Source organism: Colobus angolensis, unplaced genomic scaffold (genome assembly GCF_000951035.1).
Source record: "Colobus angolensis palliatus isolate OR3802 unplaced genomic scaffold, Cang.pa_1.0 Scaffold194, whole genome shotgun sequence".
NCBI classification, from domain to species: Eukaryota; Metazoa; Chordata; class Mammalia; order Primates; family Cercopithecidae; genus Colobus; species Colobus angolensis.
In genome coordinates, this window is record NW_012115088.1 from 2,665,203 (window position 1) to 2,688,320 (window position 23,118).

The 23,118-nt window shown below is 37.9% G+C and overlaps 1 protein-coding gene across 2 annotated transcripts in view; it reads left to right on the forward strand.

Moving 5' to 3' along the window:
• PREX2 (phosphatidylinositol-3,4,5-trisphosphate-dependent Rac exchange factor 2) overlaps positions 1 to 23,118 on the forward strand; it is a 289,450-nt gene that overhangs the window by 140,806 nt on the left and 125,526 nt on the right. The window contains exons 22-26 of one of the 2 annotated variants that reach the window (XM_011940917.1): positions 1,823 to 2,007; positions 4,464 to 4,625; positions 12,812 to 13,034; positions 14,114 to 14,321; positions 20,710 to 20,889. In XM_011940917.1, coding sequence (XP_011796307.1) covers positions 1,823 to 2,007; positions 4,464 to 4,625; positions 12,812 to 13,034; positions 14,114 to 14,321; positions 20,710 to 20,889 — 958 coding nt within the window. Of the gene's footprint in view, positions 1 to 1,822; positions 2,008 to 4,463; positions 4,626 to 9,939; positions 10,221 to 12,811; positions 13,035 to 14,113; positions 14,322 to 20,709; positions 20,890 to 23,118 lie in introns of those variants that run through there. The other variant, XM_011940918.1, reaches the window with a different exon arrangement.

The window sequence follows — 23,118 nt, forward strand, 5'->3', positions numbered from 1 at the left end:
CATGCAGGTACGTTCATTCACTCAGAAGCTCTCCGATCCCTGTCCTTTAGGGATTTTTATGGAGGTTCCGTTCCTTAGACATGATTGATTAAATCATTAGCCATTGGTGACTGAACTTGAACTCTAACCTCTCTCCCCTCCCCGGAGGTTCAGGGGTGGGGCTGAAAGCTCCAGCCCCCTAATCACATGATTGGTTACTCTGACAACCAGCCCCCATTCTGAGGCTAGCTGTGGGCTGACCAAGTGCCACCTCATTCACATAAACTCAGTTGTGTTCTAAAGGGGCTTGTTATAAATAACAAAGACATTCCTGTCACCTCTATCACTCAGTAAATCACAAGGATTTAAAAGCTTTATTTTAGGAATGAGGCCAAATACCTAGATACATATATTTCTTTCTTTCTTTTCTTTTCTTTCCTTTAATTTTCTTTTCTTCTTCTTTTTTTTTTTTTTTTCCGGAGTCTGTCTTTGTCACCCAGGCTGGACTGCAGTAGTGCAGCGGTGCGATTATAGTTGACTGCAGCCTCTAATTTCTAGGCTAAAGGGATCTGCCGTCAGTTCCCTACCCCATCCAGTAGCTGGGACTACCTGCGCATGCCACCATGCCTGGCTAATGTTTTTGATTTTTGATAGAGACAAGGTCTTGCCGTGTTGCCCAGGCTGGTCTCAAACTCCTGAGCTTAAATGATCCTCCCATTTGGCCTCCCTGACTGTTGGGATTACAGGCATGAGCCATGGCGCCCAGCGTATATTTCTTATTGTATATTCCCTATACACACTGATCATATGGGGGGTACTTAGGAAAACTATTTTCTCTGCACTCCTGGAAGGCCACTTGTTGGATGCTACCCAAGTCATGGGTAGTATCAGAAACATCTCAAATCATTGGAGCAATAAGGTTGTTATGGTAATATATAATATTTATCTAAAATAGGACAAATCTCAGGACCTTATTCTGGGGTTTATATTCCTAATTTGGAATAAATCAACCTTGGTGCCACGTTGAAAGGTAGATTGGTTGCTGTAATGCTCTGGAAATTGATTTGTAGCTATTCTAGGACTTAGTTACTTTCAGATAAATCAATATTCTACTTTACTTATTTAATATTTACTGTTTATGCTATTTTCGGGCTTTGTCATTCTAAGTAAACTAATATTCTAGTTTTGTTTATTTAATTATTATTAGGTTTCCCAGGAGTTTCTTACTTGAGATTTTAGGTATTTTTCACCAGCTGATGTACCTTATGTAGGCTAAAAAACTATAGGCAGACATTTTAGATGGAAATTTTATTACAGTGAACAATGAGAAGTTTTCTCAATGAGCCCTCTCTGTAAGATGCTGTTTGGGAAGCTGCAGGCACCCTGCCTGCCAAAATAAAATGATTCTTGCATCTCCTTTCTGCTTCTTCAATACGGCCTTCTTTATGGATTTTTTTCCTGCTTTGAGAAAATGTTCATACAACATTCGAGGCAGTTTTAGAAATCCTGACTTTAAGAAGTCATACATGTCTTTAATAAAAAAAATTTATGTATAGTATTTATATTGGTATAAATAGGTAGACATATGGTCCACAGATTGAAGTAGATATACAAAGATAAGACTAGTCATGTTAGAGTGCTGAGGTGTGGCTCACTCAAGCATATGCTTTTCTTGAAATGTTATTTTTTAAAATGTTAACAAGAATAGATGCTTCATTTAACACATCAGATTTAACCATCCCTTAAAGAACTCTTTAAAAATTATTTAAAGAGACACAAAATTATCTGAGGAGATTAACAAACCCTTCATGAATTTGCTGAATTACAATTGTCTTTATTCCAGAGGTTATTGACAAATTCAACACTATGGCCATCATTGACGGGAAGAAGGAGCATGTGAGTCTGACAGTGGACAATGTCCACCTGGAGTATGGTGTCGTATATGAGTATGACAGCACAGCTGGCATCAAGTGCAATGTGGTGGAAAAGATGATTGAGCCCAAAGGTTTCTTCAGCTTAACTGCCAAGGTAGGAGTGATGCTGAAGAAATAAGATTTTTTGTTCTAAATAAAGGAACTGAAATCCTCCCCCTCCTTCACTTAAAAAAACAAAAATAGCTATACATGTTGCAGCTGTCAGCTCATTCAAACTTCTTCTTCTTCTTTTTTTTTTTTTTTCTTGAGACAGAGTGTCACTCTGTCGCCCAGGCTGGAGTGCAGTGGTATGATCTCTGCTCACTGCAACATCCGCCTCCCGGGTTCAAGCGATTCTCATGCCTCAGCCTCCCAAGTAGGGTAGGTGGGATTACAGGGAATACCACCATGCCCAGCTAATTATTTTATTTTTAGTAGAGACGTGGTTTCATCATGTTGCCCAGGCTGGTCTCAAATTCCTGACGTCAAGTGATCCAGCCACTTTGGCATTCCAAAGTTCTGGAATTACAGGCGTGAGCCACCGTGCCCAGCCTCATTCAATTTCTTATTTTTCTCCCCCTCCTCCACTATTTGGTATACATACAACTTCCTTTTATTGATCCTTTCAGAGCACAGTGTTAAGTTAGATGAAACCCTTGCTTAGGCAGGTGTTCATTGATATGGCAAGGACTTCAGCATTTATTAAGTTTGCTGTGTCTGTGAATTCATTATTGTGAATACAATTTAGATGGTTTTCATGACAGATGCTGCTTTTTTTTTTTTAATGTACATAATCCTCTGAAGAGTATTCAAAGTCGTGAAATACATTATGAGAAATTTCAAATTTGGCAAGTGCCATGTTTATTTCATAAAATTTCGGGAACTGTAGAGATCAGTTTATGAATAGATCCTCTGATATTTATGTAATTCTCATTTGGAAAAGACATCACCTTTGCAAAGGTGCTTAGGCTGAAACAAGATGGAGAGGAAGGAAGGGAGCCTTTATCCAAATGAATAAAATACATGGTAAAGAGGCAACTGCTGGCTTTTCATGGGAAATTCAGCAGACTCCTACTGTATCCTCCACAGGTGTTGGATTTAGTGTTTCATATGGCTCTATATTCTATAAGAATTCAGATATTACAAGTAAGAAAAATGAGATGTAACTTTCCTACCTTTATTTCTCTGTTTCTCTGTTTGAATTGTTGTTTAAAATATGAATAGTTGAGATAGATGTAGCATTTCTATCATGTATTTTTAAAATTTTAGCAGGAGGAAATAATATAGACATCTAAATGAACTATTTTAAAAATAATTATTTTGTCTTTGAGTTTTATATTCTGAAAGTTAGCTTTTTAAAAATCTCATCATTCTGATGATATTGTACTTCTATATGGATCTACTGATATCTAAAATATGTATTTTTAAAATGCAGTCTCTTCCCGTCTACATTATAGTATTAATGGGATCCATGTAAAAGTTTGAAACCAGGATATTATAATTATTTTCTCATTTTCCAGCTATTTCAAGTTTGCAGAATTACATGGATTATTCTACATAGGACAACATATAAATTAGTATTGCAAATATCACTTGGATTTTACACATGAAGAAAAGTCAGTCAAGTAAGAAATGTAGCCAAGGTCACACTGCTAATGATAAAGTTAGCTCTAAGTTCTAGACTAGTGATTAAATAAAAACTCATACTCCATAGTCAGCATGAAAGGGAAGTGGAGGTGGTGAGGGAGCTCAAATAACCAGAACATATATACATTTTGTGTTTCACAGAACATCATAAAACATTGGTTATGGGTATAATCTATTCTTGCAATGTCTGATTAATCAGAAATGCTACATATCTATATATTTATATATAATCACATAATTAATTCTCAGGTCATTGGAAATTCTTAGTGATTGATGGTACACCTTCCCCACCAACAAATGTTATTACAATTGATTCAAATAGTCAAAAGAGTTTACTAATTGAAAACATCACATAAATACTTTTATCTAATGCCTTTATCAGCAAGAGCTCAGATGCTGCAAGTAACATTAATTTCTACCATACTGAAATAACTTCATTTATTCATTTCTTCAGCAAGCAGTTGTCAAATATTTTCTTTCTGCATTTGCTAGACTCTAAGTAACAAGCATGATATTGGATTGCTTTATGTTTTCTTGTTCTACCAAATTGAGAAAAAAAAAATGTTATGAGCCACTCTAACTAAAATATAGAAGTGTCCCACATCAGAATGTACTGATGTATCCAGCAGGGAGTCTTTGAAGACCAGTTGCCTCACCAAGCAGGCTCCTATAGTTAGCAGAAGGAAAACCTGAAATTTCAGACAGGCAGGTCAGATCACTTCACTGACAGTGCCTGACTGAAGGTAGAAATTCCCTGGCAGCTACCCAGAGAGCAAAATAGGAAAGTTGCCCTGTATTGTCAACTTACAAAAATTTGATGTGGCTACTTTTGAAGTTTTTCTTCTTGTTTTGTTTTGTTTTTCTATGTGTGTGTCTGTATGTGTGTTTGTGTGTGTGGGTGTACATGTGTGTTTGTCATTGCAGATTCTTGAAGCCCTGGCTAAAAGTGATGAGCATTTTGTACAAAACTGCACCAGCCTAAATTCTCTAAATGAAGTGATTCCTACTGACCTTCAGAGTAAATTCAGTGCCCTTTGCAGTGAAAGAATTGAACACATATGTCAGAGAATATCCAGTTATAAAAAGGTAAGGGTTCTATTGATTTTACACATAATTATTGTTGAGATTATTATTTAAATGTCAAATTTAAATCAATTCTTGATATTTTCTTTACATATTTGTTAGGTACCATTTTACTGAAATGATAACATTATATAATATTTTAGAGTTTTTAAAATGCCTTAACATCCATTACCTCATTTGATCTTTGCAAACTTGTAAGTTATGTTACTGTCCCCCATCTTCAAGATATAGTAACGGAGGCCTAAAGAATTAAATTATTTTCTAGTAAAAGATAGAGCTGGCCATTGAATGCAGACCACCTAATTCTGAAGTCAAAATTTAAAATTATACTATAGTTCTTCTTTCCTTTTCTCCCAACTAAGAGAATGAAAACCCTCAATCAGAAAGTACATGGACTGTGGGCTTTTAAAAATTAATTAAGTCATTCATTTGAGATACATTTATTAGGCACCCTCTATGTGCCAAGTACCGTTCTAGGTTCCAGGAATATAGCAGGGAAGGGGACAATTTCTCTCCTCTCATGGTGCTCACATTCAAGTGGAAGAGACAGCAAAGAAGTAAATAAATCCCTACAAAGTGGGGGGAATCAAATATTAAGAAGAATGATGAGGAAATCAAAATAGGGAAGTATGGTTTAAGTGCCAGGTTGATCCTTTGGCTCTGTGGCTAGAGAAAGCCCCTTATGAGAAAGCGTGTATCTGCATGACAAGTAGAACTCTCCCTTTCAGTGGGAGAGAGAAGCCTCCAGGGAGAAGGAACAGCTGGTAACTGAGGCCCCAAAGCAGAAAGGCGGCCAGGGTCACCAGAGGTTGGTGGCCAGGCTTAAGGTCAGAGGCTTAGACAGGGCCAGTTGTGAAGAGCTGTGGCAGCTCCTGTACATTTTGGGACTTGGGAAAGAGTTTGGATTTTATTATTATATAATGAAAACCAGTTGGAAGGTTTTAAGCAGGCAGATGACTTCATCTGATTTAGGCTTTTGAAAGATCATGCTTTTGTAGGAATGGATTGCAAGGGGGCAGAAATGGAGAAATAGAGACCAGTAGGAAGCTGTTGCAGTGGCCCAGTTGAGTGATGCTGATGGCTTGGACTACATTGAAGATGAAGGAGACAAAATCATTAGATGAATTTGGGGACACATTTTAAAGGTAGAATTAATGGGAATTCATCTCCAAAACACATGCTAAAACAAGTTTAAAAATTATTTCTATTTATACCAATAAAAAACTAATTGATTAAATGATTTCCCTCCAAATGAAGTCGGTTGCTTAAAATTTGGTCAGCCATACTAGGTAATATTCTTTATCTCAATGTATATGAATATGTGTTAAGTATGTGTGTTTTATGTTCTTGATATGGTAATTAAAGTAAGTCCATCTATGTCTATATTTGACTGCATGAGAATAGGGATGTATGTAAATTAATAACCAAGGGACTCACAACATTGGTTACCTAAACTGAATGAGTCAAGGGAAAAGAGATCATGATTTTTTCCTTTAAACAATTCCTATAATGGTTGGGTTGTTGAGTTGAGTTTGCATTACTGTTGTATCTTTTAAAAGTTATTCACGTGAAGAAAACTAATGTTCAGGGTCACTGCTTACCTGCCACTTTTGTTAATCTGCTTTTCATGGCTGCTGGTTCAGTTTACCTATTTGAGTTTGGGGAAGATTCCATGGAATGTACCTTGTTGGAGTTGAAGGACAGAAGATACTTTTCTTACTTCTCCTTTCTCTATGAAATGTAACAGTGCTTTGAAGTAAAATTGAAGTAAAAGGTCTAAACAAATGCAAAAAACTGCAGCACAAATGCAAATCAGTATTCTCCTTTTGAAGAAATTTTGAAAAAGAGAGTTGTTCTACTTTAGAAATGGATTTGTACAAGAAGGTGTGATACAGGTTCAGGCAGAGTCTGGGTGTCAAACTGGTCACAATGGCTGGGACATTCCTCTTTTGCTTTCTTCCTGCTTTCCTCTCTTCATTCTTTCATGCAATAAAAAAGTGGAAGTAGCTTATAGAAGTGTACATGGAAAATGGTAAACTATATAAACAAACATAATCTTAGGATCAGGGTATATTAGTTAGCAAATTGATGCAGCAGATTAAGAATAAGGACCAAGAGAACACAGGCTTAAACAAACGTTGGAGATCCTCAAAAACGTCACCCTGGAAGGTGAGAAGTGTGTTCCCTTTACTCATAAGTAACTAAGATCCTAGAAGCTTTTAAGGCACAGATGGACAGGCTAATGAGCAGTGATGTTAGATGATAAAAATAATGTCACCGAATTGCAGAAAGCTCTTTTATGTACATTATTGTTACTTGAGTATCAAAACAATCATGTGTATGGACTCTTCTCTCATACTGCCTCTTTTTTTTCGGGAGATTAAGAATTTGCTTAAGGTCACGTAGGTGGCAACTAACAGACTAGGTTCCTATGGAATGAGTCTCACTTGTGTTTATGTTTAATTTAGTAATAAAAAAGAGACATGTAGTCACCTAGGACCTATGTGTTTTAAAAGTTATCCTTGTCATCATCCCATTTGGCCATAAACATATTTAAAATAACTGGTTTTCTCATTAGATAGAGAATCAAGATTAGCAAGAAAATATTGCAAGGATCTTTTCAATTTGAATAAGATTTAGGTGCCTAAGATCGTAGCCCTAATAGGTCATGTAAGATTAGCTCCATTTATGTATCAAATGCATATCAACAGAACCCATAGCATTTGCGAATATAGATTTTTAATTTTCACACATATACTTTAAAACTATTATTAGAAACATATTTTTCTTCCTGATGAAGGTTTCAGCACTCTTCTTTTTGTGAAATAAAATGTATCCATAGAAACTAAAATCTCAAAGATGCTGGCTTTACCTTATTTTGACTCTGAAAGTTTTAGGTTTTAAAAATAGAAACCAGTTGATTGCTATAGCTTCTATAGTAAGGCTGCTGCAATTATAATAGATTTCCTGGCTGGTTGTACAGGCCGCAGATGTTTTTTGGCACGTGTATGAAACCTGGTCAGACCTTAGTGAAGACCTGAATGAATCCTAAGCGAGACTTTTTTCTCTGTGGAGCAGGATTTGAGGACAATTCAGATGTAAAATTGTGCCCTGTAGGGAGGAATGCTTTCTCCCTAAATTGTCCTGGAAACACTTTTTAGCTTTACAGTCGTTATTCTGCTTTAGAATAATTCCATAATTGGGCTTATTTTGGGTATTGGGGATACTTCCTAGATAGAAATATTTAATATACATTCAAGAGATAGTTCCTATTTACACAGAAATATTACATGCGGGAACTGGAAGTCTTCCTTTGAATGTCTGAAGTCCCTCTTTACTTATTCATGCCATGTAACCCTCACACTGATATATGGACTGGGAAGATTGCGAGAAAAAGTCTTCCCCATGTCCCCTTCCCTCAAAAGGGTACAATACAAAACTTTCATAACCCCATGCCAAAAAGATTTTGTGTTTAATTGAAATAGGAAGCTATCTGCAAAATAATAGCTTACCATTGTATTATTTCTTTTAGTTAAGTGACTATAATTGGATTAAAATATGCTGCTCTAGTCAACAATTCATGAATTAGCTACCAATGCGTTAAAAACCTGAGGTTCTCTCTCCAGAAATTGTTAATTCCTGTCAGTGTAGAAATATGCTTTATATCACCTACATTAAAAAGAAATAGCCCTCCCCGACTCCATACTGTTCCCTTTCTTTGATCTCTGTCCTGGAAAAGGCTGTCTATACCTGCTGTCTCACCTTCATTACCCTCAGCACACTCCAGTGGGCCTCTATTCCCCTCTATGTAACTGAAATGGCTGTATTTTGCCAAAGTCTATTGACTGTCCTGATAGCATTCTTTGTCTTAGTGGGATCTGATGCAGTTGACCGTAAACCTCTACTTGGCAGTTCTCTGTGACCCCACATATGCCTAGTTTTTGCCCTTTCTTGTGGGGACTCCTTTGTGGTATCCTAGCTGGTCCTTCTTTTCTTCCCCCCCTTTCCTTCGTAAAACTCCAGGGCTCAGGACTCTTGTCTTCTCTTTCTCTCTCTCCATTCTCAATCCCCTGGCGATCTCATTCAGGATCCCGGCCCGTTTGACCTCTGCAACTGGGTTTAATCATATCTCACGCTTCACATGTTCCAAATCAGCTCTTGACCCTTCCCCTGCCCCACCCCAGTGCCCCTGCAGTTTGCCTTTTCTTTGCTGCCTTCTCTTTCTCGGGCTTATGCCCATCCTTCCCATTGCTCAGCCTAAAACCTTGAATACACTCTTCACTTCCCTTTCTCTCATACCATTCTTGTGGCTTTACCTTCAACCATGCAACCTTTCCTCCCTACCTCTACTGCTGGTGGCCTTGGGTGAGCCACTGCCATCTCTCTTCTGTAAGTGGTCTCCTTATTGCTCCTGGCCAACTCACAGTTGTCCTGAGTGTCTATACCCTTCACTCATGGTCAAAGCCAAATCCTTTCAATGGCCTTCAGCATCTGTGCCCTCCCTCCCTGCATTGCTTCTCCAATCCTGCCTCGTCTGCCTCCCTCTCACTGCTGCTCTGGTCACACTGGTTTTCTTGATGCTCCTTGGATACACCAGTCCTGTGGCTTTGCACTGGCTGTTCTCTCTGCCAGAAATGACCCCTTTCCAGATGCTCACATTTCTAACTTCCCCCTCATTCCGGACTGCTTAAATGTCAGCTTCAGTAAGGCCTGTTCTGATCATCCTGGTTACAATTGGTAATCCATTCTTCAGTTCACCTCTGAAACTTCGAACCCTCTTATGCTGCTCAATTTTGTTTTCAGTTACATTTACTATCTATCAACATTACATAATTACTATATTTTGACTCTACTTACCGTATTTGCTGTTGACCTCTCCTCTCACTAAAATGTAACCTCCCGGAAGGCAGGAATCTTTATTTTGTTTACTGATGTTCCCCGACATGCTGAGGACAGTGCCTGATGCACAAAGAGCCTTCCAGAAGTCATGGTTGGATAAATGAATACAGGTGGCAGTAAGTTTGGGCTTGTGGTATCCATAGTATATCTAAAGTCCTGTCCCTCCCAATGCACCTCTCTCCACACCCACCCTGTGCATTTCTTTATTGCAAAATTGCAGTTTTTATTTGGGGAAAATACTTTTTTTTTTTTTAACCTTTCCCTGGGAGTTTCTCCAAAGCAGATTAATGAGTTCAGTGTTTCCTTTGATGTTGCTAAAAAGATAGGCAGGTTGATGTTTACAGGGCCATTTGCACAATCAGCATGTTCTCATGCACGAACCACCGTCAATCCATGAACTGTACCTTCCTTATTTTAGGTTCGAGTTTCAGAAAGGTCTTACAGTTTCACAGCATGGCATGCTGTCTGGGAGCAGAGTTTTGATCTTCACAGTGTAAGCAGCACATTGCCAGTACCTGTGACTATGGGGTTCCTCCTGCTGCCTCCTCCTGTCTTAGGAATATCCCAGGATGGAAGACAGCACTGCATTCCTGAGGACCTTCCTTCTCAAGAACTGATCTTAGCAGAGAGGGCCTCTGTCTGACTCTTACCCTTTGGAACAGTTCAGGCACCTTTAGACATAGTACACAGCCCTTCCTACATACGGGCAGGGGGACATTCTGTATTCACAGCATTTGTATTGAGCTACAAGTTGGAAAGCCAGTCTCCCTAGCAAGGGAATCTTCTGCCAGCTCTCCCCGATCACTCCATTAACACTTCGTGACATCACCCCGTTCACTTCCTTTTCAGCTTGTAACAAAATTTCTAATTATTTGGCCTTTATGTGTATTATATGATTGCGTATATACAATCATGTGCTTCATAATATTTCAGTCAATGACAGATCATATATATATATATAAATGGTGGTCCCATAATATTATAATACTATATTTTGACTCTACTTTTTCTATGTTCAGATAGATGCACCTAATGGTGCATTTTTCAGAATGCATCCACATTGTTAAGCAATGCATTACTGTATTATATATATGGCACGTGTATTATATATATGGCACATTGCCATTACTTTTAATGGCAAAAACCTCAATCACTTTTGTTACAACCTAACAATTGCAATAAACAATTGCTGCATATAGCAATAGTATTGCATTGTTTTTTCTGTGTTGTCTACTAGACTGTGAACTCCAGGAGGGCAAGGGCTATATCTCCAGCATTGAGCACAGAGTCTGGAATAGATGCCTCTCTTCTTGCTTTTGAATGGATGGATAATTGTTTAAAATGGAAGAAGGCAAGAGAAGCATAACTTCCTATTGTGGTGGATGCTGTTACCTAATAAAATTGATTTCTGTGCCTTTGTTTGTGCCGTGGGTGCCTTGTGAGACTTACCCTGCAACAACAGTGGAAAAGAACTTTTGACTGAAAAAGGCTTTTGCATCTAGCCTTAAATTCTATGTCCCACATGAGCCTCTAAGTCACTGTTTCTTTATTAGTAAAGTGATGGGATAGGTCAGGAGTTCTCTAAACTCCTTTCTTTAAAAAAAGTTTAGGATGAAATGTTCACTATCCATTGTTATTAAATTTGCCCATCATTTTGTTAATAATTTCCTGCATTTCAATTCAGTTCCAATTAGATTTCTACTGTGCACTGGCACATGGCTGAGCTACACAGCTTCTGACACGTGATTTGAAGACATAGTTGAATACACACATTGCACATGTGTGCGTGTATATATCACATGTATACATAATGGACACATGTACATATAAGACAGTCCCTGTTCTAATGGTGAGCTTTATTTATGAAATGTGAATTTTGATATTCTTGAATTGAATCTAGAAAAGTTAGACAGTGACCACAGTCTTAATTTTTATTCTTATCCATGCCAAAATTATTACTCTGCTAGTAGATAAATAGATAGGATCATGGTTATAGTTTTCAAGGGAGAAGATCATATAGACATTATTTAATCCATGTCCATTATTTTATGAAGAATGCAAAAAAAGACACTGACTTGCCTAACATCATATCAGTTATTATGACAGCTATAACAAATACACAGGTAGATAGTGACTCTCAATCCTTTGTTTTTGAGACTACAATTCAGTCTAACTCTACTAGACTCTTACTGATAGTACACAGAACAGACCTACGTATTACCCTCATGGAGTTTACCATCTGCTAGGGGAGCTAGAAATAAGATAATTATTTATACCTATATAATAGGAAGGTTACAGTGTACTGGAACTTAGCAGTAGTCAGGGAAATTGAACCTAGACTAGGAGTCAGGGAAGGCCTCTTGATGATTTGATAGAACTTGAAGTTGCAAAGGGAACAGTTTGGCAATGCAGGAAGAAGAACATTCTAGGCCCACTGAACAGCTTGTAGAGAGGCTCAGAGTGAGTAGATAGTGTGTGAGACAAACCAAGTGAGGGCCAGAAAGAGCTTAGGGAGCAAGGGGAAGAAAACCTGAGATAGAGAAGCTAGGTGGGCATCTGACTTGGGCTGCTTTAGAGACCTTGGTGAGGAGTAGATGGATTTGAATGGAAACCCACGGCAAGGTTTGAAGCAGTGGAGTGGCTACCTTGGAAGTCATATAAATCATGTATCACTTTATTCTCAAAGCATAAAGGCAGAGTGCACACTAGTCTTCAGTTTGATCCTGACTCAGTGATTAGCAGGAGGCATGGGAAACAGATTTGTCCTGCCATTCTGGGCCTCAGCCGCCACACCTTACTGTCTGACCTGTACACAGACTGGTGCTTTGGATTAGCTTTATGCTTGTGTTTGGGACATCCCATCTTCTTCCACCCTTAACTCGGCAGCTACCCTGTTTTGCCATTTTGCCTTGTTTGGAAGTTCTCCATTCTCTCCTGGTGTCCTGGGATGCCACTTGCCCTGTCAGGCTCTTTCAGCTGCTGGGAGCCTGTGGATTTGAGTCTAAGTATATTATGCTGGCCACAGAAATTCATTTCTTTGAACACCTAAGTTACAATCACAGTTTCAAAGGAATCATATGCATTTGCTGCTTATATTGCTTGGCTTTATTAAGAATGCTTGAGTTTTGAAATAATAATGTAATTTCTAACAACATGTAATTTATTTCACTCATTCCACTTGACATGATTTAATTTGCCTTTGATTTTGTTGTGAATGATGCAAGTGAAAAAAGCTTGCCTGAGTTATTACTGTGTGTTCAACCGTTTTTTGTGTTTTCTTTAATTTGTAGTTTTCTCGTGTACTGAAGAATAGAGCCTGGCCTACTTTTAAACAGGCCAAATCTAAAATCTCCCCACTGCACAGCAGTGATTTCTGCCCTACCAACTGCCATGTCAACGTGATGGAAGTTTCTTATCCCAAAACATCAACCTCTTTGGGAAGTGCATTTGGTGTTCAGTTGGATAGTAGGAAGCATAATTCTTATGATAAAGAAAACAAATCTTCGGAGCAAGGTATACTAGCTTTTGCAACTTTACCAAATCATAAAAAGTAATTTAGGCAATCATAGCTATTCGTGCAGCCCTGAAATTCAATAGATAACTGGTGTGCAAACAAGCATGAACTTTTATAAAGGAAGGATTTCTTACTGTAATCACTTGGATAATTATGCCTAAGTGTATACTGAATGAAAATGGAGTTAAGCATTTTTGTTATTTTTCTTCTAAGAAGGATGATTGCTGTTGCTTTCCTTATGCATATGATAGGCACAGCTCATCCTGCTGTGAAAGCTGCTGATCTGAAATGGCCCTGAAACTTTGAGGACAATACCTAGGAACATCTGCAGCAATGCACTATGCCATTCTGTACCATCACAGTAGGGCAAGGGATCAAACTGTCTTCTAGTTTTTAATTACAACTCCCCACAGGCTCTAATTTCTGAATTAAATTCAGCATTGGATCAGCATTTTATTTTATGGAATCTCAAATTTAACTTGACTGGATAAAAAAATGGGATATATAGACACAATGGAATACCATTTAGCCATAAAAAGAAGTAAATCCTGTCATTTGTGACAACATAGATGAACCTGGAAGACATTATGTTAAAGTGAAATAAGCCAGACACAGAAAGACAAATACTATATGATCTCATTTATATGAGGAATCTAAAACAGTTGATCTCATAGAAGTAGAGAGTAGCATGGTGATTACCAGGACCTGGGGTGATTGGGTGGGGGATTGAGAAGATGCAGGCCAAAGGATATAAAATTTCAATCAGATAAGAGGAATAAGTTCAAGAGATCTATTGTATAACATGGCGAGTATGGTTAATATATTGTATTCTTGATAAATCCTAAGAGAGTGGGTATACAGTGTTCTCAGCACAAACATGATAACTACATGAAGTAATACATATGTTAATTACCTAGATTTAGTCATTGCATTATGCATATATACATCAAAACATCAGGTTGTACATGTAATACATATAATTGTATCTGTCAATTAAAAGATAAAAATTAATTGGATTGGATTGTTATCATAAGTTAAAGGTGATACATGTTACTAAGGAATGACTTTAATTCCTCAGGGAAACTGAGCCCTATGGTGTACATTCAGCACACCATCACAACCATGGCGGCCCCTTCAGGTCTGTCTCTGGGACAGCAGGATGGCCATGGTCTCAGGTATCTGCTGAAAGAAGAAGACTTAGAAACCCAAGACATCTATCAGAAACTGCTGGGTAAACTTCAGACTGCACTGAAAGAGGTGGAGATGTGTGTTTGTCAAATAGATGAGTAAGTGTTTTGTACTACACTTTTAAGTTTGCCAAATTAAATAGCTGTAAAAATGTGACTTAGAAAAATTCAATAATTCTCTCTTTAGTTATTGGAATTTAGGAGATTTGTGCTGATTATATAGATCCTCTTCATTCCAAAACTTTAAAAATGTTTTTTAATGGAAAAAATGCATATAGATATGTATTTTAAGTAAGCATTTAATACCAGGGAAGAGAATGACAAAATTCTATCTTATACAAGGATGCTAAGTGAGTCTCAGTGTAAAAATATTACCTTGAAAAATATATTTGAAAGCATACCAGTTTTGTACGAGGATTTCCTTGTACTCTTTGTAATTCAGGGTACAAATTTTGGTGAATATGCACTCAATAGAAATTTATAAAAGACATAAAGTATAATAAATGCTTAACATACTTGTTAAATGAGTAAATGCAAAATTATGTATCTCTAGGACAAATACTTTTTTCTGTTCTGATTGAATTCATGGCCTGCTAAGCAATAACCCAAATATCTGTGCCAGTATTTTTAACCAAGAGAAGGTGGAGGCAGTTAATGACCACTTTTCCAAATAAATCAGTTCTAATTCTTATTTAAGAATCTGATGGTTGGAGAATCGCCTGAGCTTGCGAGGATGCTTTGTCACATCATGGTATAGGATGATGCTTCACATCTAGTCCAGACAGCTCTGTATAGTCAGAACAGTGTGGGGTTTGAAGTAGCTCAGTTTCTCATCTACAGAAGTGAATGAGTAATAATAATGAATTACAAGTTTGTGGTGATGAAAGTTATACAAATCGATACAGAAAGTAATCAGCACACTGCCTAATATAACGCTTGCTCATCCATTCAAGGGATGGAAATTATTGAATATATCCCCAATTGGCAGATTCTGAAAATAATAGAAATATTGTTATCTTCTTTTATTGTACTCTCTTCGTGAAGTTGTTGATTTAAATGGCTACAGATGTGAACTCTTGACTTCACACACACATCTATCGTCCTGTACTTCATGGATAATTCAGTTTTGGCACAAAATATTTAGACCTTATTCCAAGCCTTTGTTGTAATTAGACATTATACTGATGAAGTCATAATTTACATGATCTCTCATTTTACACATTTTTGAAATTTAGAGACCAAAATCATATTAGATGCATTATATTTTAAAAATTATCCTCAATATTTAGTATTTACTTTGCTAATTTTCTGAAGTTTTATGAGTGATTTAGAATTAAGATTTTGTTTCTTTATTTCTCATATACCAGTTTTGTGTATTATACTGTGGCTTTTCCTATTTACAGTTCAAGATTGCTAAGAGAAAAGGAAGTATTTTTTAAGCAATTGCCTGACATTTTTGAATTGTGTTGAATCCTTGTGACAGAAGTTTATATTTTAGGATATGATATTTTACTTCATTTAATAAATGAGATTTTGTTGCATAATATATTTTAAAAACCAGTTGTTGTCTCCCAGAGGTATTTATGACGTATATAGAATTTTTATTAATAAGGCAATAAATAGTGGCATTGAATCATAGCTTCTAGGCCTCAAAGGGATTTTAAGAAAACATCTGGACCAATCTCATACTTCTAGTTCCAAGAGTTGTTATTGCCATTTTGGGATGAATCTTGTCAGTGGCAAGATTATTAATGTGCCTCAGCTGGCACTGCTCAGGGACTAATCTTTAATGCATTGACGATCTAGCACTGCCTGGCAATCCTCCAGGCTTTGTCTTTGTTAATTTATTGAATTTTTTTTAAAGGTTCAGGTGATGTAGAAATATTTTCAGGAAAAATATGTAAACGCAAGGAGCTCCTTTTACTTGGCTTAAAATGTTTATATTTAAGGCACTAGTTGCAGACTAGTTATTTTTATTAACTAAAACTACTTAAAATGATTACTTTTCACTGAAGTTTTCCTCACCCTGTTATTCTAAAAACTTTTACCCAACTGAGCATGTTTATTAGAAAAGTGGCAAAAAGTGAGCAAATGATTGGAGAAACCACCTTGGTCTTCTTTGGGTACACTGCATAATTTAATTCTAAGTATTTTTTTTTTTTTTTTTTGAGACGGAGTCTCGCTCTGTCGCCCAGGCTGGAGTGCAGTGGCCAGATCTCGGCTCACTGCAAGCTCCGCCTCCCGGGTTCACGCCATTCTCCTGCCTCAGCCTCCCGAGCAGCTGGGACTACAGGCGCCCACCACCTTGCCTGGCTAGTTTTTTGTATTTTTTAGTAGAGACGGGGTTTCACTGTGTTAGCCAGGATGGTCTCAGTCTCCTGACCTCGTGATCCGCCCATCTCGGCCTCCCAAAGTGCTGGGATTACAGGGTTGAGCCACCGTGCCCAGCCTAATTCTGAGTATTAACAGGTTCCACACAACTTAATGTGCAATATAATTGCTGTACAACAGTACAGTTGTTTTAAGTGCCTGGATTCCCCATTGCTTTTAATATTCAGAGATGCTGCCATGCAGTCGAGGTTAACACATTATTTAAACATCTAGTATCTGAACAATTTTCTCACTCTATAGTAATTATTCCTAGTCAGAGATGTCTTTGCAAGTGAAGAAGCAGATCTCAGATGTGTTGCCAAGTTTTAAGATAAATTGCCTGATAACACCTCAGTGTTAGCTTTTCTAGAAGTTATTCATCCCTGTGAAAGGTCCTGAGGTTGAGCTTGTCTTATGATAAAGTCTGGTTGTTCTGTCACCTGGGAATACGTCTCCGAAATGAAATTTCCTTTAACACATAGGCATTTCACTAAATCCTCCTACTTAGCTTCAGTCCCAAAGATAGAATTAGAGATGAATTTCCTGTCTAGTAACATGAGGTAAGATGATGTAATGAATTTAATCAAGGATTTGTGATTCTGGTTTCACTTTGGAAAGTTAAAGACTTTTGCCCTTTAATGGGCTATTTACTGGGTAATGACACTTAGGTACAAGAAATAAGTAAAAGGAAAAATAATTAATGTCTAAAACCTTTGACAGGGTTTTAAAATAGAGGATTTGTGTATTCTCATAGGGAGGAAAGGGGCCTGGTAAACACGGGGGATTTGAGAACAGACTTCATTTTGCAGGTGCCAGATGCCTCAGGATTGAGTGATGAACAAACCACACTTTTAGACAGCTGGTAACCCGGGGGTTACAGATAGGAATGCTGGTGGTGGGGGTAGAGTAATCATTGAGGTTTCCCCAAGCATTTTGCTAGTAAATACACAAAAAGAGGGGCACACCATAAAAAACAGCTTTTTTATACGTGCTTATGTGCCAGGCAAGATTACACTATTATATACGTTGGCTTATTTCATTCTCACAGTACTTCTGTGAGTTGAGTTATGAAACACCGGGATACACCCTACTCCCTCCAGAGTGTGCAAGTTAGATGCAGGGAGAGGGAATCCTGCTTAATTTGCACAGGCTATGTATATAACAATATGTTTTGCCTACCCCGCCTCTAAAATGGGGAAATAATGATAATACCTACTTCATAAGGTGGTTTTAGAGATTAAATGAGTTGATACCTATTAAAGACTTAGCATGGTGACTGTCATAAAAGCTCAACAGATGTTAGCAATGATGATGATGTTTAAAAACACACAGGTCATTGCAACATACTGTATGCAAAAATCTTTCTTATCAATGGCACAAGAAGGAGATTCACCTGGAATTGCATACTGCTGAAGCTTTTAATTAATGGACCTCTAGTAGGTAACTTAATATTGTATATGAACGAAAGTGAAGGGATTTCTGCAAGCACAAATATTATGGTTTGATGCCTTGTTGCTTTTCAGAATCTAGAAATTTTATGCAAAACATGGTGTTTAAAATACAGTTTTTCTATCATTTGTTTGTAAGCCTAACACTTGTTCCCACAGGGTCAATGCAAGCATGATTGCAGCTGTTTTAAATGAAAAGCAAATATCTGAATACAATTCATGTAACTTTGAAAAAAATTATGCTTAGCCCCATGACTTCTAATTTAAAAGATACATAAGCTCAGAAGGCTCTTTGCAAAATGAGAACTCTTGCATTTTTTTTCCTCTTTGGTATTCAAAGTTCATCTGTCTGTGCAGCATGGAGCTTGGATAATTGGAGTTAGTCTAATGTTTTAATCTTTTGGATGGAGAGGGTGAATAAATAGACAATCTGTCTTACACGACATAAAAGTATCTTTCCAAAGAGAAAAACTGTGTTTAAAATCATCCATAGCTTTTGATTATTAAAAATGTTCACAGGAGGCCGGGCGTGGTGGCTCAAGCCTGTAATCCCAGCACTTTGGGAGGCCGAGACGGGCGGATCACGAGGTCAGGAGATCGAGACCATCCTGGCTAACACGGTGAAACCCCGTCTCTACTAAAAAAATACAAAAAACTAGCCGGGCGAGGTGGCGGGCGTCTGTAGTCCCAGCTACTCGGGAGGCTGAGGCAGGAGAATGGCGGGAACCTGGGAGGCGGAGCTTGCAGTGAGCTGAGATCTGGCCACTGCACTCCAGCCCGGGCAACAGAGCGAGACTCCGTCTCAAAAAAAAAAAAAAAAAAAAAAAAAATGTTCACAGGGCCTTGAGCAGTGTAACATGGCTCCTTCAATTTTTCACTGGTGTCTAAAAACTATAAAATGTCAAAGTATTATTCAAATCTCACCTCACTGTGAGACCTGACCTGACTGTACCACTATTTGAAATGGCAGCTTCACGCTTCCTTCCCTGCTTTTGTTTTTCTCCTTACCATTTGCTGCCATTTGATATACTAGAAAGTTTACTTGTTTCTACTTGTCTTCTCTCAGTAGAATTAGAGCTCCAAGAAGGCAGGGGCTTTTGTGTTTTGTTTTTGTCGCTGTTGTTGTTTGTTTGTTTTTTGAGATGGAGTCTTGCTCTGTTGCCCAGGCTGGAGTGCAGTGGTGTGATCTCTGCTCACTGCAACCTCTACCTCCAGGGTTCAAGCGATTCTCCTGCCTCAGTCTCCTGAGTAGCTGGGACTACAGTCTTCTGCCACCACACTACACCCAGCTGATTTTTGTATTTTTAATAGAGACAGGGTTTCACCATGTTGGCCAGGCTGGTCTCGAACTCCTGACCTCATGTGATCCACCCGCCTCGGCCTCCCAAAGTGCTGGGATTACAGGCATGAGCCACGGCGCCTGGCCCGTTTGTGTATTTTATGAACTACTATATCCACTGCACCAAGAACAATGCATGGTATGATAAATGTGTTTAGTGAAATCACTTAACAGGTATGTATTCAATGCACAGCATTGGGTTTGACATTATGGAATATGCATAAGAGGTATAAGATATCTTCAGAGTCTTGAACTAACAAACATTGCATTGCTATGGAAAAATGAGAACCAAGATATGCGCTAGTGATTGGAACTGAAAATCACAGGTATTTAGTAAATGTTAAGATGGCTGTTGGCTTGAGAAGCCCTCTATGGGTCCTTTGTTTAGACATGGTTTAATTCATTTTGCAAATTTTTTAGCATGCTGTTTGATAATAAACTTCTATTCCATTTTTGCCTAATTTTGAGTTAGTTGTAACAGAAACACGCCACTGCCAAACGTTCAAGCCTAGTGTTGGAGTCAGCAGCTACTCAAAGTCCTCAGCAGGTTTCACACACTTCAGTCTGACTGCAGCATTTTTACCCTGGAGCCAAATGGAGGAGCTCTTTCTGTGGGCAGATTTGGGACATTTCATCCTGGCTGGCTTGCAGATGACATTGTAATTACCCCATCCTCACATTGTGTGTAACTCTGTTTACTGTCTTGTAATCTCCAAGGCCAGGACTCCTGTTTGTATGAGCAGGGAGAGGGATTGACAATCCAATATTCTCCCTGCCAAATAGAGAATGCCTGGGCAAAACCCAAGGCACAGGTAGAGGGGTAGGTGGGTTTTTTATACTGAATGTGAGCCAGTGAGGACATTAAGGCCCATTTATAGTTTGGGTTTAATATTTGGCTAGCACTTTAAAGATTGTCCAGTATTTCCATAAGGTGGTGATGGTTGTGCTAATGGCCAGGGGCTAAAGAGAACACCCATTATGCACCAGGAATATTCATTCTCACAGCAGTCATGGAAGCCAGTTATTCTCATTATCCCCATTTCACAAGTATCCAATAAAACTACCACAGCTTTGTTTTAGGTGTAGTCATGCATGGCACAACCTGGATTTCAATGAAGCTTTCTGGTCTAAATTATGCTGTTTGTGTGACTTATTTTGTGAAGAACAAGTGAACTTTGAATGACATGCTTTTTATGCAATAGAATATTTACTTGATATGAAACATTGAAGCACTCTAGAAATATTTGTAAGCCTATTGTGTTCAGCAAATAAGGTAGTTATCTACAGCAGTTTGAAAATGTGCATTTATTTTTTTAATATTACATTGCAGCCTTCTGTCTTCAATAACATATTCTCCTAAATTAGAACGTAAGACATCAGAGGGCATAACACCAACAGACAGTGACAATGAGAAGGGAGAAAGAAACAGCAAACGGGTCTGTTTTAATGTAGCAGGAGATGAACAGGAAGATTCTGGTCATGATACCATCAGCAACAGAGACTCTTACAGGTAATTCACTAACTCATCAAACTCAGTTACTCAAGAAAGTCAAATGTGATGCTGGATTTTCCACAAAGATCTTGAAGAAAGTTTTTGATTTTTTTTTTTTTTCAGTTGGTCTTTCACAGTCATCGCTTGTTATTACCGACCTCAGACAAAGCATAATGGGACAGTGTAGTATTTCAAATCCTTCCCTTTTCTAATATGAATAGCTTGGAAAAAGCATTTTTTCTGTGGTGGTATGAGCCTAATTTGGGAGCGTTGTTCTATATATGGATTGTGTAACATATATAGCAAATAAGAAAATTGTGTCTAATCTGAGGGATTAACATTTTTTTCAACTATCTGTTTCTGTCACTGGTTTATTGGGTAGTGAATAGGAGTTCTTTTGGCCCTTTTTTCTCTCTTTTCTTTTCATTTTCCATGTTCCAAACTAATTGGACTAATGTTCCTTGCCTACCTCTGAGACAAAGCTTGCGTTTTTTACTCTCTTGGATATCTTCTGTATTAGTTTTCTAGGGCTGCTGTAACAGATTACTACAAACGGGGCAGCTTAAACAACAGAAATTTATTATCACACAGTTCTGGAGGTCAAAAATCTGAAATCAAGGTGTGGGCTGTGTTGGCTCTTTCTGAAGGCTGTGGAGGAAGGATCCGTGCCAGGCCTGGCTCCTTGAAGTGTAAATGGCCATCTTCTCCCTGCGTCTCTGCACATTCTCTTCCCTCCATATGAGTCTTGTGTCCAAGTTTTCCCTTCTTATAAGGACATTTTATAGGGCGGCTTAAGGTCGCAGCCTAATGACCTCATTTTAACTCGATTAGCTTTGTAAAGACCCTATCTCCAAATAAGGTCACATTCTGAGGCACTAGGGACCACTTTTTAACCACATGAATTTTGTTGGGAGACCCAGTTCAACCCCAAATACTTTCCCTCCAAACTCTGTTTTTGTCTTCCTACTAGACTTTCAAATGATGTCTCCTCACATGAACTTCCTTAATTGAAAGTGCTTTTTGTTCCTTGAATTCCTGTATCACCTGATACTTCACTAAGGATTGTCATAACCAGCCACATAAGCTGTGTATACAACTTTAACATCTTTTTCGTTTATGTTAATTGAAAGCAAAAACTATCTTCTTCAGTCGTTTATTATGCAGTGTTTTGCAATGAAAAGATACTGATTCAATAGTAATCAAAGTTCTCATCAGAGTATATATGACTAGCTACAAACTAGGAGCTAACATTAAAAATATACTTTTACCAAACACATGGGAAAAGAGGAAGATTTTACATAATCTTCACTGCGACCCTCGGTGGCAGGTTCTGATAGGAACTCCATTTGACATATCAGGAAGCTGAAGCCCGGAGGGCTGATATCATTTACCTATGAGACCAGGTGGTCTGGCTTCCCAGTTTGTCTCTTAACCACTCTACTGTTCCAATTTCTGTGTTTCTAAAAAGAATCTTAATGAACACGTAAGAGTTATTCTGGAGATTTAATCATAGATCAGACAGATTAACCACTTTTATCACTTCATTTACTTTTCACTTCTAAGCATCCCAACCTGCTCTTTAATAGGAATCTGTAGGGTTTTTCCTGGTGGGAAATTACACATCTAAAAATACTTCCTTAACTCAAGTTCTAGTTATCAGATAATTAAAATTACCCTGACAGTTTCCCTCTAGGCTAAGATAGAAACTTTAAATGTAAATTTAAAGTTAAGGAGGTCCTTTTTACTTATTCTGAGAGGGAAGAAAATATTTTATCTCCTGCACTATTTCTGAAATCTGTCCCTGTTCACACACAAACATTTTAAACATTTCTTTCCTTGGGCATTCATCATTATCAAGCACTTCCCTGTGCTACAAGCTCTGAGGTGGAGACAGACAAAGTTCCTATCCTCTATAAGGAAGCTCAGAGTGTAACCAATAAGTTATGATTTAAGCTATCAGAAAGGGACAGAAATCACAAAACGGTATTTTGTCTGTATTAGCAAGTTATCTAATTACCGGCATATATCATGAAGCAGATTATAAAGAATTTTAAGTTTGGTGTGACTCCTAGTTTTATAACTAACTGCCCTTAAAAAAATCATTTGGGACTAGATTATATGATACAAGAAAATTTGAAATATAATTGAATCCAAAATACGCCATCTTCAAAAGGTAAGATAGGCTGAGTTGAACAAATTTATCTTTCTCATAGTTTTCTCTAAAACATATTAATAAATATAACTGAT